This window comes from Larimichthys crocea, chromosome III (genome assembly GCF_000972845.2).
Source record: "Larimichthys crocea isolate SSNF chromosome III, L_crocea_2.0, whole genome shotgun sequence".
NCBI lineage: Eukaryota > Metazoa > Chordata > Actinopteri > Sciaenidae > Larimichthys > Larimichthys crocea.
The window spans coordinates 5,494,798-5,511,539 of record NC_040013.1 but is presented as its reverse complement, the minus strand read 5'-3'; the positions used below and the strand labels follow the sequence as shown (position 1 = coordinate 5,511,539).

Below are 16,742 nucleotides of genomic sequence, written 5' to 3'. Positions count from 1 at the left end.
CACACACACACACTGGGCAGATTAGTGGGCTTTGAGCAGCACTGTTATGTATTAGTGGTGGTACTTGGTCTTATCAGTGGTCTTTGATAAGGTACATCTTTATTAAATTCTCCAACTAAAAGACGGCCAGTCTGGGGAAAAGGAATATGTTAATAGGTAGAGACCATTCAAGTCTTCCAACCGACCTCACTGTGCCCCTCCATCTGCAAACCCCCACCTTCCACCACCCTCTATCTCTCCATCCCTTCATCTAACAGGAGGGCCACAGTGGCAACAGACAAAGAGTCGAGGCTGCCCGGGAGAACAGGACAGAGATGGGGAGCGCGGGAGAGAGAAGGAGGCAGGAAAAGAGGTAGGCGAAGGAAGGGAAATGTCTCGCCTTCAGCCGAGCAGAAAAACGGGGTCTGCACGACTTGTGAGAGAGGTGAAATAGCTTTTTCTTTTCATTTTACACGCCTTCCCTTCCCGGTGCAACCCTCATCCTTTACCTCTCGCCCCCTATTACACACACTCACACAAACACACACATACACTCACGCGCCCCGTCCTCATTTTGTGGCTCTGAGGAGAGGCACGCCGTGTGTGTGTGTCTCAGTCCTAGAGCTCCCCCCTCTGATCTTGGGTGGTTGCTGCAGTGCGGAGCACAGTGGCCGACCTCCTGTGGCTAGCCAATAAGGCACCGCCACGGTTATGTAGGTCGTGGCACCCGTGTTTGGCCTGTGGAGCCTCGCCGCTGGTGCTTATGCGCACACCGAAGATGCAACACACACACCCGCTGGGACATACCGTAACTAAAATCAGAAACACTCCTACAAGCTCACAAACACAGACAGCTACCTACTGTACTCTACAGTATGAGAACACACGCACAGGATACGCAGCCATAAAAGCAGACGTAACTAAGTGGTGCTTGTGGGGAAAATGTGCTCCTATAACTTGCCTATATGTAATATCATTTTTGTTACTAAGTCCTAATTGAAACATTAAATAACAAGTATCTTTCTTACAAGTCATATAAGTGAAGTCATGAGTGAAAGCAAAAGTGGCTGCAGCACTGAGCAATAACACCGCACAATATTCGTTGACGTACAGAGAAATGTCAAGTCTATCAGTGAATGAAATCTATTGAAAGTGTGTGAGCATGTGTGTGTTGTCTTTGTAGCAAGGAGTGAGGATGACAGAGTGTAAAGGGTTAACCAGCCTAAGACAAAGACATCAATGCATTGTGTTGAATGAAGGGCCTCTGGAGAGATGGGGCCTTAGGGCTTCTTTTCTCACTCTCTCTGCTCTCCAATATTAAGTTCAAATAATGATGACTGGCTAACAAGCTGAGACATTTTACACACAAATAAATGAGCCCACATGCATTATCATAAATGCACAACCACACACTCCACACACAAAAACTGACTGCAGGACGCTGATGCAAATACCGCATAATAATGACGGGGTGAGTCATAGTAACCAGCAATGTGAGCCTCATCTTTTTTTCTATTCCAGGTCGCTCGACACCGTTGTCTGGAGACACTTGTGATCTTCCTTGACCTCTCAGCCATTGTGTTCGTCCTTCCTTTCTCCTTGCGAGTCTCATCATCTCCCTCTTACCCACTCCTCTGCTCTTCACCTCTCCTAGTTCACACCACAGCTGCAGCTTGGTGGATTTTTTTTAAATCTCCAGCACATTCGCTTGGAATAAAAAGGCACTCTTCTTGATGAATAAGCGAGATCTTCATAAATTGTTGACTTTATAACAATCGAAGTCTGTGATGAATGCGTGAGGGAGTTGTTGTTTGACACGTCAGCCTACTCATGATAAAAGAAAGAAACAATACTTTTCTTTGTCTTTGTAACTTCGTAACTAGGACATGTAGTCACAGTCACACAGCCTCAATTCAAAGAAGACATCACAGAATCCGGGAAGGTCAACTGGTAATAAAAGAGGTGACTCGATGAACAAATAGGGTACTATATGGCTTTTTCTTATGTTTTGAGTCTGTTTCCTCACACAATTTAATCTTAAGCCCCTTTACAGTAAAACTAACTCACATATCGCTGCATGATCTGGTGTCTCTCATGCGGGTCGTCCAGCATGTTGACTGACAGGTCTGAGATGGAAACCGCAGCCGAAGCAGTGAGTGTAACCAGCAGCACCAGCACACCTTCACCTTCTTCTAGTGGCAGCTCCAGCTTGTGTGTGTGTTCTTTGCTGAGAAGCGACAGGTCAATGGTACATGAAGTGCACACACACGCAACAACAAATGAAATAGAAACAGAATTACAGAGTTAGGGTGCTGAACATATCATGGGGGAAGCTGACTATGCTGAAACACAGGCTCATAGTAAAAGAGGAGGCTAAGCAAAGCTACAGAGGAAATAAAGACTAGAAATGCTCTTGTAGCCATTCTGGGGCTGAAGTTTGCAGAAAAATTGTCTGTAGAGTAATTATCACAGAATGTAAAGAGAGAGAGACATATAGCCATATAAAATAAAATGTGATTTCACAACAAAAAGACATTAAATGATTAAAGTCACTAGATCATGGCACAATGCACTTGAGTATGACCTAATAATAGCATACACACAGAGAATCATATGTGCGATATAAGTATCTGCAGACAACTTAGCCAAAGCTGACACAATTAAAACCCTTGAGTAAGGCACTTGAGCGCATGCTTTCTTGACTGAATTGATTTTCTGACATGCCCTTAATCTATCTCCAGTTAATACCAAGGCCAGCCAATAGTAATTATTGGACAAATGGGTCAAAAAGTTCAAAGAAAAGGCTTCCTCAAGTGTCTTCATTTTGATAAAAAAACAAAAACAAGGGAAAGTCCTCTTTTTCACACGGAAACAGTTGAGGATTTATTCAGAGTTTAGATTTATCCAATCTTCTGGATATTGAATGGCAGGTTAAAAAAAACCTACATAACCTGATCACTGTCCTCACAGCAAATGCATTGTAATTTTCTCAGTCGTGTTACAAAGTGCTTTAGTTCATTCCATAATGTGTTGGGGCTCTTATGTCAAAAGCCTGAGACAGCTACACAGCCAGAAAGACCGATGAGACCCTGTACCTTCCCATGAAATCCTTCTTGCCAGCATCTTTGTCCCAGAGTGTAATGTCCACGAAGCCTCCCTGCTCCTCATACAGGTGGAAATCAAACTGCTCTCTCCACTGGGGGTTCAGCGTTTTTGGAATTGTCTGAGTAAACAACAGAAGGAATACTCACATATTTCCATTAAAGGGCTTTATAAATAAAGTTGAGTTGAGTTGAGTTGAGTTGAGAAATATGTATTGTAGGAACAAGAACAGCAAGGGAGCAAACACTTAATACAAAAATAGTTAATCTAAAGTTATGTGCTTGTGCCTGTACTGTTCAAACGAGCATAACTTAATTATTAATAGTTATTTTAGTTACTCGATGTCATGGTTAGGGTGGCAACAGTGAAATTAGGAACATCTCCTCAGACAGGAGGGTGTTTACCTTGCTCTTGTACTTCTGGTGCCCCATCCTGAATTTGACGTAAGGGTCACTGAGGCCATTGTTATCCATGGGTTGAAGCTCACGACCCTCTATCAGACTGATGCTGACTATACCTCTCCACAGCTGGGCTTTTCTGTGCACATCTGACAGGCGCATACTCTGATACTGCATACACACACATTCAAAAGAAAACATGTAGACACACGTGCGTATTTATACATAGAGAAGAATGTACAGCCTCAAAAAAATACCCACAAATTAACCCCAAGATAGAATTATGATTCGTTTACACTGTGTCAACGGGAAAATAACCAATACCAAACACATCGAGACGACAGAGAGAGAGGAGCAGGCGAAACACACAAGGTAACACAAAATGAGATAAGTCGACACAGTTCACCCCTGAGGTGTGAGCTCACCTGACACAACATCACTACAAATGATCAAACATAGTGTTCAAAGAGCAAACTCCAACTTGTGCATAGCTGGCAGTATGCACAAGAATGTGTGTGTCGCTGCATCACTCTGGTGTTTTTTTTGTACAAATACTTAATATAATAAATGAATAAATTGGAGGCAAATGATTTGTAGTCTGTCTTATCCAAAATGGGCAGACCACTGAGATGCTGTTAGAGTGTAACTCTTTACATTTCTTATTCCATCTGGCTGTACTGTAAGCTGACAGCGCTGCAAATTCAGATTGATGATTCTCCATATTTTTAGACTGTTTTTTTCTTCCCCCAACAGTTTTCTCAGCACTTAGAGGCCTATTTAACCTCTCTTTGAATCATGTCAGTATCCTTCACTAAAACAAAGAGTAGGGTATTTATTTGACAAACAAATACACCCCTCTCTCTCTCTCTCTCTCTCTCTCCCTCACTCTCTCTCTCGTTCTGCCTTTCCCTCTCCTCCTTCCTCGTTAGGGAGAATTTATTAGCATAGCTTTTGTTTTGTGGGTGAATTTCATTAAACTCTGAACAAACTCTGCTTCGCGAGCGCGGGCCTTTGATCTGGAGACGAAGCCTCTTAATTTCCATTCTCCAGACATTAAACAATGCAAATGGCTCCCTGCAATATAGCCAACCTCACATACAGCAACTCCCACATCTTTCAATTCTGCTGTTCACTTGCTGCTTACACGCTGTATGCTAATGATGCGAGGTCGCTGTTATGTCCTACTCGAGCATAATCCTAATGGTCTCCTTGTTTTGCTGCTACAGATTTCTTGTTACACAAAACCATGGGCTATTTGGATTGAGAATCCACATCCCTCTGCCAGAGCGCAGCAGGAGAGGGGATCATGCACATGGCTGAAAGTCTTCTAAGATACCAACATTCAGTTTAAGAATTAATACAGCCTTGCACATGGTTCAACTTTTGTCAGCCCTTTGGAAGAAGAAAAACCTTTGAAGTGCCAAAATAAGCATTTTGCCTGGTGGTTAAAGTCAGAGAGACCTGGATCTAAAATGCCTCTGACTCGTAATTATTATCTCAAACTACTTCTTCTGCTGTGGGTTCCACACTCATAGATGAAATGGTTGTGTAAAAATAACCGCGTGCTGTATGTTGACGAGCACGGAGGCAGGGAGCCACTCAGGAACAGTGCCTTTTTTTTTGGGTGGGGTTGCACAGTAGCTGGTTAGTTAGTGTTTGAGCTAATTCCCGAGTCACAGGCGGGGTGGCCCAGTTTGGAGGCTTCAAAGGCATGATTTGGGGAAGCACAATACAGCAGGACGTCTGCCCAGCTCCGACCAAGCACGCTTCAAATGTATATCTGTTTCTCTTGGTGGATATCAAACTTTTCACTGTTGTACTAAACATGAGATACATGAGCAAACAAAGCTGTGCTCAACAAAATCGTCCCTGATACTAATATTTCTGTATTTGGCTGAAAATCAAGCGCTACATGCATGAGCCAATAAGAAGAAGCAGAACTTCGACGAGCATGCTTTCTGTTCAACCCAACAGCCAACGAGTATCACAAAAAAATGAAACCAAAAGATAGCAGTCTCTTACACATGGCAAGATGGGAACTCAAAATAACGTGAATATCAAAAGATTTTCACTTGATGTAAAGGGGTCTAGGAGTGCCCTATAATGTAATCCACATGGTCGACAATCAACAGATTTTCTTATTTCACAGTCGATGTGCTGTACAGGACTCCTTTAAAACCCCTAAAAACAAATCAAATGCTTGATTTTCTCACACAGTAGCTGCAATACACTGTGCAGATCAAAGGTGGAAGAAGCATGGACATCAGATTTGAGAGTCAAGTTCAGCAGAAGCATCACTGAACATCTTAGAATCACAACATTTGATATACAGATCCAAAACTAAAACACAAAATATGTTTCAAAACATGAACCATATTTAGTTCTTGTAATGCATTACTTCCACCCTAGGTCTATATTTAGGACTTGCCTTCACGCAAGTAAATACAGTCCAACTTTAGGCTTGATTGCACTTTCAGTCCAAAAAAAGAAAAGAAAAGAAGTATTACATCCCCTAAGGTGATGTAAATTAGCGGGTGGTATATTGCAGCGTGTGGAAAATAAGCTGGTGACAATGAGAACTGAGGAACTGATAAAGAAAGAGAAGCTGCTAATACCACTGTGGAAGGAGGAAAAGGAGGGAGGGATAGGGCTGGGGGGACTCCATCCATGTACCAGGACACAGGTGAAGAGTGCAGGATAGGTGAGGTGCAGTGCGGTCGGTAGTGGGGTTACAGTACAGTCGGAAGTTTGTGGGTGAGGGAGTCACATGCTGTTTTAGTTTACCTTACTAGATCGCTTCCAGTTCCTTCTCAAAAGCATGGTCTGTAAATGAGACAAAGCTGTTACAGAGCGCCCCCCACTGTCGCCCCCTTAAAGCTGCAGGATCAGAGGTTAAAGGGCATGGGGTGTATGAAGCTCAGATGTTAGCCCTGGACGGGAGCGAGGGGGGGGGCGGGGCGGGGTGGATTAAGAGAGAAGGGCAGCTGTCATTCATGCAGGTTAAGTAAGCAATAAGTGTATAAGAAGCGCTCTTACTTGTCATATGATGTTATGAAGTATTTGCATATGCAAACATGCGTGCACAAGCACACGCACAGGTAAACATGTATGTATAGAGTAGCTGCAGTTGAGTGCCTCTCACAGTAAAACCATCTACCAACCAACCAATTTTATACTTCGTCAAATGTTCACAGTAAAACCATCTACCAACCAACCAATTTTATACTTCTGCAGCTGCTTCCTTGTTGAACTACTGTTTGGGTCCAATAACAAACAGTTAAACATTGTACTTTACTGTACACAAGTAGTATAGTATAAGAGTATAAGGCAAGGTTTAAGAGAGAGGATTGCAGCAGATTTTGTTGGAGGTGTTTCAAACTTCGGCTTCAGTTTCTGATTTGAGATGAATGTGCCTTACTTCTGTGACTTAGATGTAATCATTAATGCAAAAGTTTCAAATACAATAAAATAATCATTCTGCACATGTGGACTATTCACATGTGCAGAAAGACACAATTCCTTCATATCAACCCAACACCCAACTTGAAAACACACGGTATATAATGCAGATCATCATACACAGAAACACTGTGGGTGCTGCAAGATTAATAAAACCACCAGTTTGTTAACAGTGCAATAAAGTATTCATTTAAAAGTGGATGAAAGTTTCGTATTTTACCTTATCCTTCCAAACCAGTAGATGGCAACAGAGAGTCATCCCAAATGCACTAGTATAACCTTGTACTCATTTTCTTCACAGTTGGAGAAATCCAAAATGATGCTTAACCTAAATAGAGTTTATTTGTTCTGTCAAATGTGGACTCTCTGAACTACAGCACTAAATAAGCAGCAAAATTAAGACATCAGATCAAAAGGAATAAAATATTTCCCTCATGACTCTGCCTTGTTCTGGATCGAGCATGCAGGGGTCCAATTAACCAAACAAATAATTGAACAGAAATAAATGCAACTCTGAAACATTGAGCACATCCGCAGAGGCACGAGCCAACATAATTAGGAAAGAGAAATCAGTGCTCTTTGAACATGGAACTTTTCCATAGAACATATTAATTACACTTGTGTTTATGCATATGTATTTGCTGAGTTGAAGAGTTTCCAGTAACCGAGGCTGACTGAAGCCAGCACATTCCAGTTCAACACAGCATGCTCGGGCTTCTGATGTGCGTGGAAACAGTTCACTAACTTGGAATAACACTGTTGCTGAACTCAGATTATGAATATTATGAAACCTATATTCAAATGTAAATATTCTTTTTTATTTCTATATCTGGCTAAAGCATATTGGTCCTATCTTGTTGTGACACATCAATGTTATCAGGGCAAGTAAGATTGTGATAGTGTGTGCAGGAAGAAAAGAAATGAGTAATCCGATTCATATAGAATTTAGATTTCTTACAGCATCCCTCACGTCTCCTTCCTTTGGTGACAAAGTGACAGCTAGTTCCAGGCTGCCCAGATTATGCTCAGGGTACTGTGGGTCTTTCAGGTCCAGCGTCACATCCAGTGTCCTACAGGGAAGCACAGTACACAACACTGATATACAAAGTTACGTGCTTAGTTGCATGCTGTACATGCATGTGCATACAGTGAATAGATTCAATGTATGCGTATATAAATTAATGCATGCATGGAAACATATTTCATCAGTTCAAGTTTGATTCAACAAATGTGGAGCGCTGAGATTAAGCCTCCCCACGACCTATATTCTGCTTCCTTCCACTCTCCTTCCTTACTGCATTCAGTGAGTTAGAATGACAACAAGCGGTCAACCCTGGTAACAATCTTGAATTATACATAAGAAAGGTAATTAGTAAAGCAGGTAATTACTACTAACCACAGCACACTATAAAAAATAAAGTATCTGGGTATTTGTCTCAGTTTAGATCTGTGCTTGATAAATCTGACCAGTCACAACCCCTAAAAATGGGAAATGTCCACCAAACAGACAAAAGCCTGGAACCTGCTGTCACTCCTGAGTTGTCTGACAGTACTTTGAACACAGGTACCAACACCGAGCGAATGAATATTTTATGATGCTGTTCAGTGCTTGGTTACATCAGTAATTCTGGTAACCACAGCAGTAATGTAAATTCACACTCTACCTACTAAAAGGAATTAATGGCACACAAATTCATTCACAAATGACAAAATTATAAAACCTGGCAAACAGATGGCAGTAGTCCAACTCAAACGATGATAAATTCCTCTTCATATACTGAATATCATGAGATTTAAGTTGTGTTACCAAAGACTGCCACTAGAGGGAGACTACATACTATATTTGATCAAATTAAAACCATCAAAAGCAAAGAAAGATGCAGGGAGAGGCGTGTGTCAAAAGGAGTAGCTGCGATGTTAGAGAACTCCCGAACTCTTTCACCAAACCATTCGCTGTCTTGACACATCAGCTTCTCTCAACTGAACTGAGGAACGCAGCGACTGATACACTAGTTAAAATATAAATCAATGAAGACAGGGAGTGCAGGAGAGGGCATGATATTGGGCATGTGTAAGGTGTTACTGCTGGAAAGAAGAGAAGGAAAAAGGACAAAAAAAGACAGACAGAGACCTGTGATGTTCCAGTGACTCCAGGTGGAGGTATGCTGACCCCATGAAATCATCCTGAAGTCCAAAGTCATAGTCAAAAACCTACAAAGAGACGATACAGCAACCATCAACAGAGGACCCACAACGCCATATTAATGTCGTCCTGTCCTGACATTATTTTTACCTTGACTCTTCATATCTGTCATAAAAAGGAAGCTTGCATTTTGGATGTTAAGTCTCTCTGGACATGATATAAATATACAGTAGGAGGACTTATTCTGCTGTACCTTGACATAGAGTGGGTCCTTCAGGGTTTCCACCAGCAGGCTCACTCTCTCATCCCACACTGGGTTGAGGTTCTTATGGATGGTCTTACTCCTGAACACCTCCTTCCCTGCGATCTTAAACTTCACATATGGGTCACTGGTCCCTACAGGGAAAGAACACAAACACAGAGAAGTACTGTTAAATAATAGAGTGACGGTATGTGTTGCCTGTCTAACTATCTGGAAGGAAAAGCATTAGCTTTGATTTGAAAAACACTTTTTTCTAAGATGTGGTGTGATTGCTTTTCAAAGTGTTTGCACAATTTATGCATAAATTTGATACCATGCAGTTATTTTATTAAAACCTCTCTGGTACTGTCACAACAAAGTATATTTTTTTTGTTCTCTCTGAAATTATTTTTAAACACAGACAAAATTATACACGCTGCTTTGGAGGCCTTAGGAGAGAATAAGGCATGTCATGTGACCCATTTTTTATTGTAGGTCATGTGATACCAGTATTTGATGTTTAAACTCGGTGCTTGGATGGCCACATAGCATGCAGTGCCTCGTATTGACCACTAGGTGGTGCCATTGATTTACATTTGTGTTATTCTAGAAAAGAGTCAGATGATTTTGTTCTGATCAATGAATACTGATACGTGACAAACAAAAAGGCCACAGGGTCTATAATGTTTTACCTCAATGTATTCACCATTACCAGAGATGACCAAGAGCAAAAGAAGATTTATAATGATCTACATTTTTATCACTCACTGGTAAATTGCTATTGATTCTTCTACCCATTCCATTTCTGCTTTATTCTAACATCTTATTCCCCAAGGTCCATAAACTTCAGGACAAAAGTCAATTGTTTTGACAGGAAAAGAAAAACTAAACCAGAGATCAGACAGAAACACATCATTAAAAGGAAAAAATATGCAGAGCACAAAGTAAAATAAGTTTAAATAAATATAGTAACAATGACATCCAGTCCAGCAGATACATTTCAGACACACAACTTCAGATGTTTACTACATTTGAATAAAAAAAATGACAGCAACAACACAGATGTATGGAGACTAGAAAGGATCCACAATGCAGTGTTTGCATTCAGAGCCTTTTGTGCAGGAAACAATCAGGTTTCACGTTGCTTGGCAGTCTGTTCACATCTAGAGTCATATAACATAAAGCGGCCAGAGGGACCTACATATACTGTACAATGCATATAGTAGATACAAACTAAACAGGGAAGCTGATCCTCTATTATTTACAATTATGAGTATTGTGTTTCTCATTTCACAGTGTAGAGCAGAAAGAGCACAGTGTTTCAAAAGAGAAAACTACAGATGAAGAGTTGGCCAACATTGCTATAGAATTTGTATCTTTTTGGGCTGCCAAAAAACTTACAAAATAAAAATGTAGCCTCTGAAATTCAATATAAAACAAACAGTCAGGATAAGATTAAACAGCACAGTCAGGGCAAAACACACTGTAGCTTCCTCCCTTTTAAAGACTAGCACTTTGTGATCTCTCTTTTTTTTTTGCTTCTTTCCATCCAAGCATCCCAGCACCTTTAAACTCATCGTCCTAACCAACAGCCCTTCCAGTGTTTATACACCTAACTGTAAGGCTGACAAGCAGAAACAGTACCCTGGACTGATCTGTTTGTGCTGTACGTGTCTCACATCCGTGTCATGTTATCACCCACTGTGACTGAAGTGATTACCGAGCAAGTCACACGAGAGGAGAGGGAATCCTATTACTATTATGTTTCTGACAGCATCTCCTGAATAAGACAGGAATGTATATGAGCATACAGAATCTACTGTATAGTACAGTATACACCAATATATACACTGTGTATGCCAAGACATGGCTGACAGCGAGGATACTAGTTGATGAAAGGCTGAGCTCGTTGAGTGTTTGCACACATCTCATCAGTTCAAGATGGAGTCATGCTCTATCATTAGCAAGAGAAGTATCTGAGAAGTATCTGACTCTCACATGATTATTTCATTGATGCCTATTAGAGATAACAAAGAGACTAAATGGCAAGACCAACATGGGTTATTTTCTGAGAACATGAGATCAAAAAGCATAGTTGCAGTGATGAAAAGTAAGTAATTATATGGACAATTATAGAATATTATTCTGCGTATAATGTTCAAATGCACAGTATACTCAGTGTCGCTTGCGTCTGACATAAGAGCATCATTTAAACCATTAAACACAAGAGAATCAAATCTGCTTCGTCTGAGTAAAAACAGCTGACACGATTCTCAGTTGCCAACGGAAAAAATATGCACTCACACCGGCCTGCTGGGGAAATGTCTTCACATTTGTTGAAGCTCAGACACCCGCGTTCACACCAGCAGACACACTCTCACACATGTAGCCTTTTACACACTGTTGCCCTTGACATATCACTGCAGGAGGAGAGCTGCAGCAAGAGGACATGGGATGGAAAACAAGAGGTGGAAAGAGATACAGCTAGAAATAGATATATAAAAGAATACTTTGTTCTGTCGTGTATTATGAACATGAGGTGATACTTTATGAACTAAACACAAGACATGAACCTCATAGCACATCACCGATCTCTGTAACTGCAGCAACTCTCTTTTTCTGTTTCTTTCGGTCTTTCTCTGTCCCACGGGGTCGATATTCCCCGGACACACCTCACTGGCTCAGAGTCCCTACATCCCACAGTGCCAGCTTTATGGTGCCATAAACACACAAGGGCTGAAAAGCATGAAATGGAAAAGGTTGGTACTGTAGGTGGGTGGTGGCTGAATATGAGTGAGCGTAGGCACAACGCAGAGGAGTGATTGCAGAGGTACTTTCTTGGAAATCAGCCACCATATATGACATTTCTATCATTTTTTTTTTTTAATATTTCCCACAGTTGGGTAAAATCTATAAAGGGAGTGATTGTATGTGCCACATAAGGGCTGGTGGTTGGACAGGTCAATAAGAAATAGGTATTGATTCTATCAGCGCGCTTTAGATGAATTAGCAAAGGTTGATGAGAAGTTCAAGACATCGGGTTGATGGATTGGTGCACCTTGGATGTTTGTCCACCTTGCAGGCGGAAGAGGAATGGAAGTGCTGAGTGTAAGTCGAGACTGGGACTTAACATGTCACCCACTGATAAACTGGTATAGTAAAACAGGTGCCATAGGTATTGAAGTGCAGCCATGGAAAGCAAAAAAAATGATTTTCTGTTTTTCTACTGTCGAGAGGCTTTATTTGTGAGGCGCAAGGTACAATCCACTTCACAAAAAAAGATTTGAAAAGATCTTAAGCAGGTTCAGGAAGATTTAAGTGTAAATATAAAGTTTCTGAATTCAACACTCAAGAAATTCAACATAATTCATTCATTCATTCATTCATTCATTCATTCTACTCTTTCAGCTTTGTTTGATTTCTGAAAATGTCTTGACAAGGAAAAGATCTGTAAATTAAAAGCAAGTCAGAAAACTTGTAACCGGCCTGGTAATTATATGATATATGATAATAACTTACAAATAAACATGTTTTTATTAGTCAGACATCACACACACACAAGCACATTTTTGAAGAACTATGTTGAAATATTTGCAGGGTTGAAAGTTCAGCTTCTTAAACTATATTTACTTTGACAACAGGTGCTACATTAAGCGTCACAGAACATTTTCTGGACATATCTTGAAACTGAAAATCCAGGATTTCCCTGACTTCTGGTTAACTTCCTCATCCGCCTCTCTGGAGTAACCCACTACGTCCCACAGACTGGGTGGGTGAGCAAGTGAGTGAGTAACAAGAAGTTGGCAAGGACATGAAGAGATACTGAGTGGTTCATATGAAGGTGTTAATCTATTCATCTTCCATGATGCTATTTAAAACCAACCACTAAACACTGTAACAGTAGCTGCAAGTAGAAGTAGATGGATGTGTGAGAGGACCCAGTGGTGCACTCAGCAGGTAAATCTACCATGGGTGTGGCTCATAAGCAGATCTAAAAGCCTCTTATAGACTTGTGTGATAGCTGCTCTCGGTCTTCCTGACAGGCGGTTGAAAACGTAATCCACCACATATTTATCTCTACTGAACACCTAATGGACGGCAGCCATATAAATACTGCACACTGTGTGTCTGCCAGTAAGCCAGCCTCCCCTGCCAGACACCTGGGAATGCAACAACAGTAAGCTGAAAGGCACGGCATAAACCGAATGTAAACAAAGGTCCCACTACCTAAACCTTTTAGATGCTTTTAAGTGATCGTTTAATACAAGACTTATCACTAACACAATATTTTAGTCTGGGATTGATTAAGAAACACAAATACGCATTGATGAGTTTCTCAAGTCCAAGATGTTCAAACACAAACAGGCCTACCAGTGTGCCAAGTGTGTGCTAATAGTGCAGACACTTCATATCATACCCGCTGTTACCAATGGGAGGCAGTGTGTACCTATATTGCCACGCACCCAGGAGACATGCACAAGTAAAAGCCATCCCTACTGTGCATATTGAGTTATTTTCTAACCTTTGTCTTTGATCTGCAGTAGACTAAAAATCCAGCTGTGTGGTTTGATCTTCAAAAACATTCATTTTCTGTAGTCACTCTACCTCTTGGGCTCTGTTGCAATTGTAAAATCAAGTTATTCTGCTGCTCTCTGGTGCCCTTTATATCTTTTCCTCCTTTATACAACATCCTCTCTTTCTTTTCTCTCTTTCACTCCCCTCTAGCTCTCTATATAAAATGTACTTATTAAGCCTCATCACAATAACTTCCAGTTGATTTCTTTGCTGTTGTAGGTACTTAAAAGAAAGTTATGGCACTGACATTTTCTCACCGTATCAACTCACAGCCTGCTCACTTTTCAGGACGCATGACTTGCCTAATGATTAAATTAAGATAACATTTGCACCAACGTGGTAAATATGACTTATGAAGCTGAATCTTGGTTGGCTTTTTTATGCACAGAGAAATGCCACTGGCAGGCCAGGCAACATAAATTTAAGTACTAAATATTGCCATGGTATGGTATGGTAGTATTTAACATATCTGGGATTGCCAGTACTGTTTTAACTGATTTTTATGAGAAATATTGTACATTTTCCTTATTAAAAGGTCAAACGTTTCAAAGACTTCTCAGCTTCTACTAAGTGATCTTTGGAGGGTTTTTAAGTACAACGCAGTCAGGTGCACTTGGGAATGAGAACATTTAAAAACAATCAGTTCCAGCAAGTATACTCCAAATGTTCCGGACAAACACCAAAGTAAAAACTGAGGATATATTTATTTCACACATAGAAGGAAAAGGTCATGAAGTGAGATAAAGAACTTGACGCCTGCTTACGATGCTCTTTTCATTGACAAAAGCACCACTGCCTCTCTCATATTTCCTTACTCACACACATACATAAGTGCTTACAACTGGTCATTAGCACTTTCAGCCATACAAACAAACACGACCACATACAAAACCAAACAACTTGTCTAAGTTCAATGTTCTGAGAGGCAGCAGGGCAATAAAACAGACAGAGCTTGTGGCAGTAACATCAGCCGTAACGCCTCGACCTTATGAAAAACCTTGGGGGGAAAGGAAGACTCCTGTCTGTCTCAGACAGAAGGAGGGAGACCAGACGGTTCTGACATATGTATTGGGGAGAAGAGGCTTATGATGAAAAGGTCATGTTCAAATTGGGGAAAAACAGTCGACGCCACATCTTGTTTTTAAGCCAAAGGATGGTGCTTGCTACTGAATGCAGGGTAAAAGATGATAATGGTGATACAGGGTTGTGTTTAGCTGCACATTTCTAAAAAAAAAAAAACTAATCTTTTTCATCAGCTTCACACTGATGTGGGTTAATTAACTGCTTCCTACTTTTCATCATCAATCTAAAAGATACTCATTACACATTCATGATCAATAACTTTCTGTGTCAGCACAGGGCAGACAAACGGTCCTGAATTATTAACTGATAATATATGAGCAGGTAATTACATTTCTACAGAGGACAGTGTGATATCATGTCCTAAAAATAAGTATCCTACTCCATCTAAAAAGATATCTCACTACTGCAGTATGTGTGTTCCTCCAAATTACTCAAATAAAGAGTCAAAAACACAAACAGACTTTCTCGCTACACAAAGAGAAAGAGAAGCTTGTCGCACACTGAATCTAACTCAGCATCAGACGATTTCTTAGTGGTCAAATACGGATCTGTTGAGAATTCTTCATGTTATCAGTTCATGCTCTTATTTTGAAGTGAGCGTTTTATTTTGAAGGTGTTTTTTTCCTCAACAGATCTATGATGAGATATCATTTGAAGTAATGCATCGGAGATGTGAGACTTCCTGATAACATTTTGAGTATTAAACTACAATGAATATGGATGACAAACCGCCTGCTGATGGCATTAGAAAGCCATTAATAATGTATCGGTCGTGTTTCAGCACACCAAACAGCCCAGATTTCAAATCTAATAAAAATAAGTTGATTCCATGAGAGGGCATGGACCGCCACAGAGAAGAATAGAATACTGTATATGAGGGGGTTTATTTATTTTCTGAAAATAAAACCCTTCCACGAATATCAAGCGAATAATTAAACTTTTATGAAATATATCATTAACCTTCAGAGCAGTGCTTAACGCCTCCACAAGTCAGTTTGCTATGGGGGAAACCTGGATAATATCAAACACCTGACACACTTAGTCTTTATGTATTATCTGTGATCATTAATAGATCTTGTAGATGTTTTGACATGTCAAGCAGGAGACGCACACACACATAATGTATACTGTATAATAACATTGCTCATAATGACTACAATGAATTTAAGTGTTCACGTTTTAGCTTCCAATAAATCTGAATGCTGGTTCACTACAAAGGTGTATTCTGGATGGACATGAAACATCGTTATGTTATTGGTTTCCTTCAATCACAGCCATGCTGACGTTCAGAAAAACATCACTCCTGCTTATGTGACATTGCTTCAATATTCCAATTCTGCCGTATGATACAACACCCTACATTTTACAGACTGAACAAGTGAATTTCACTATACGACACATAAAAGTGTCCACCAAATCAACTCTAAAAAGTTTATCCTCCTCTTGGTATTCAGCGCTCACCTTTGATATAAAGCGCAGGAGGACCTGTTCAGCGTTGGCTGATGCATTGCCTGTCAAAAAAGGCTGTTATTTAGAGGCACAGCATGGTGGAGGCTCATTGATGCTTGTCATGAGCTGTGGTGGGAACAGGACAGGAGAGAAATGTAGTAAAACTGCCCGTAAAACTCTCAGTCATGCTCAAGCTGCAAAGCTGCAGCAGCCCCATCCTCACATTGTAGGCACTGTGTGTGTGGGCAAGCTCCTGGCCTATGTGTGGTGTCAGGACTGACAGATGGATGCAGGTCTGGGCTTTCCCATTACC

At 40.7% G+C, this 16,742-nt stretch overlaps 2 protein-coding genes across 2 annotated transcripts in view; one reads left to right on the top strand and one right to left on the bottom strand.

The window, feature by feature from the left end:
* fam81b (family with sequence similarity 81 member B) overlaps positions 1–16,742 on the top strand; it is a 100,601-nt gene that overhangs the window by 22,905 nt on the left and 60,954 nt on the right. The gene's annotated exons all lie outside the window — the stretch shown is intronic.
* Positions 1–16,742, bottom strand: part of mctp1a (multiple C2 domains, transmembrane 1a) — a 131,139-nt gene that overhangs the window by 68,512 nt on the left and 45,885 nt on the right. The window contains exons 3-7 of the mRNA XM_019275946.2: positions 9,335–9,477; positions 9,070–9,149; positions 7,897–8,008; positions 6,264–6,302; positions 3,486–3,650 (exon numbers count right to left, since the gene is read on the bottom strand). Coding sequence (XP_019131491.2) covers positions 3,486–3,650; positions 6,264–6,302; positions 7,897–8,008; positions 9,070–9,149; positions 9,335–9,477 — 539 coding nt within the window. The remainder of the gene's footprint in view (positions 1–3,485; positions 3,651–6,263; positions 6,303–7,896; positions 8,009–9,069; positions 9,150–9,334; positions 9,478–16,742) is intronic.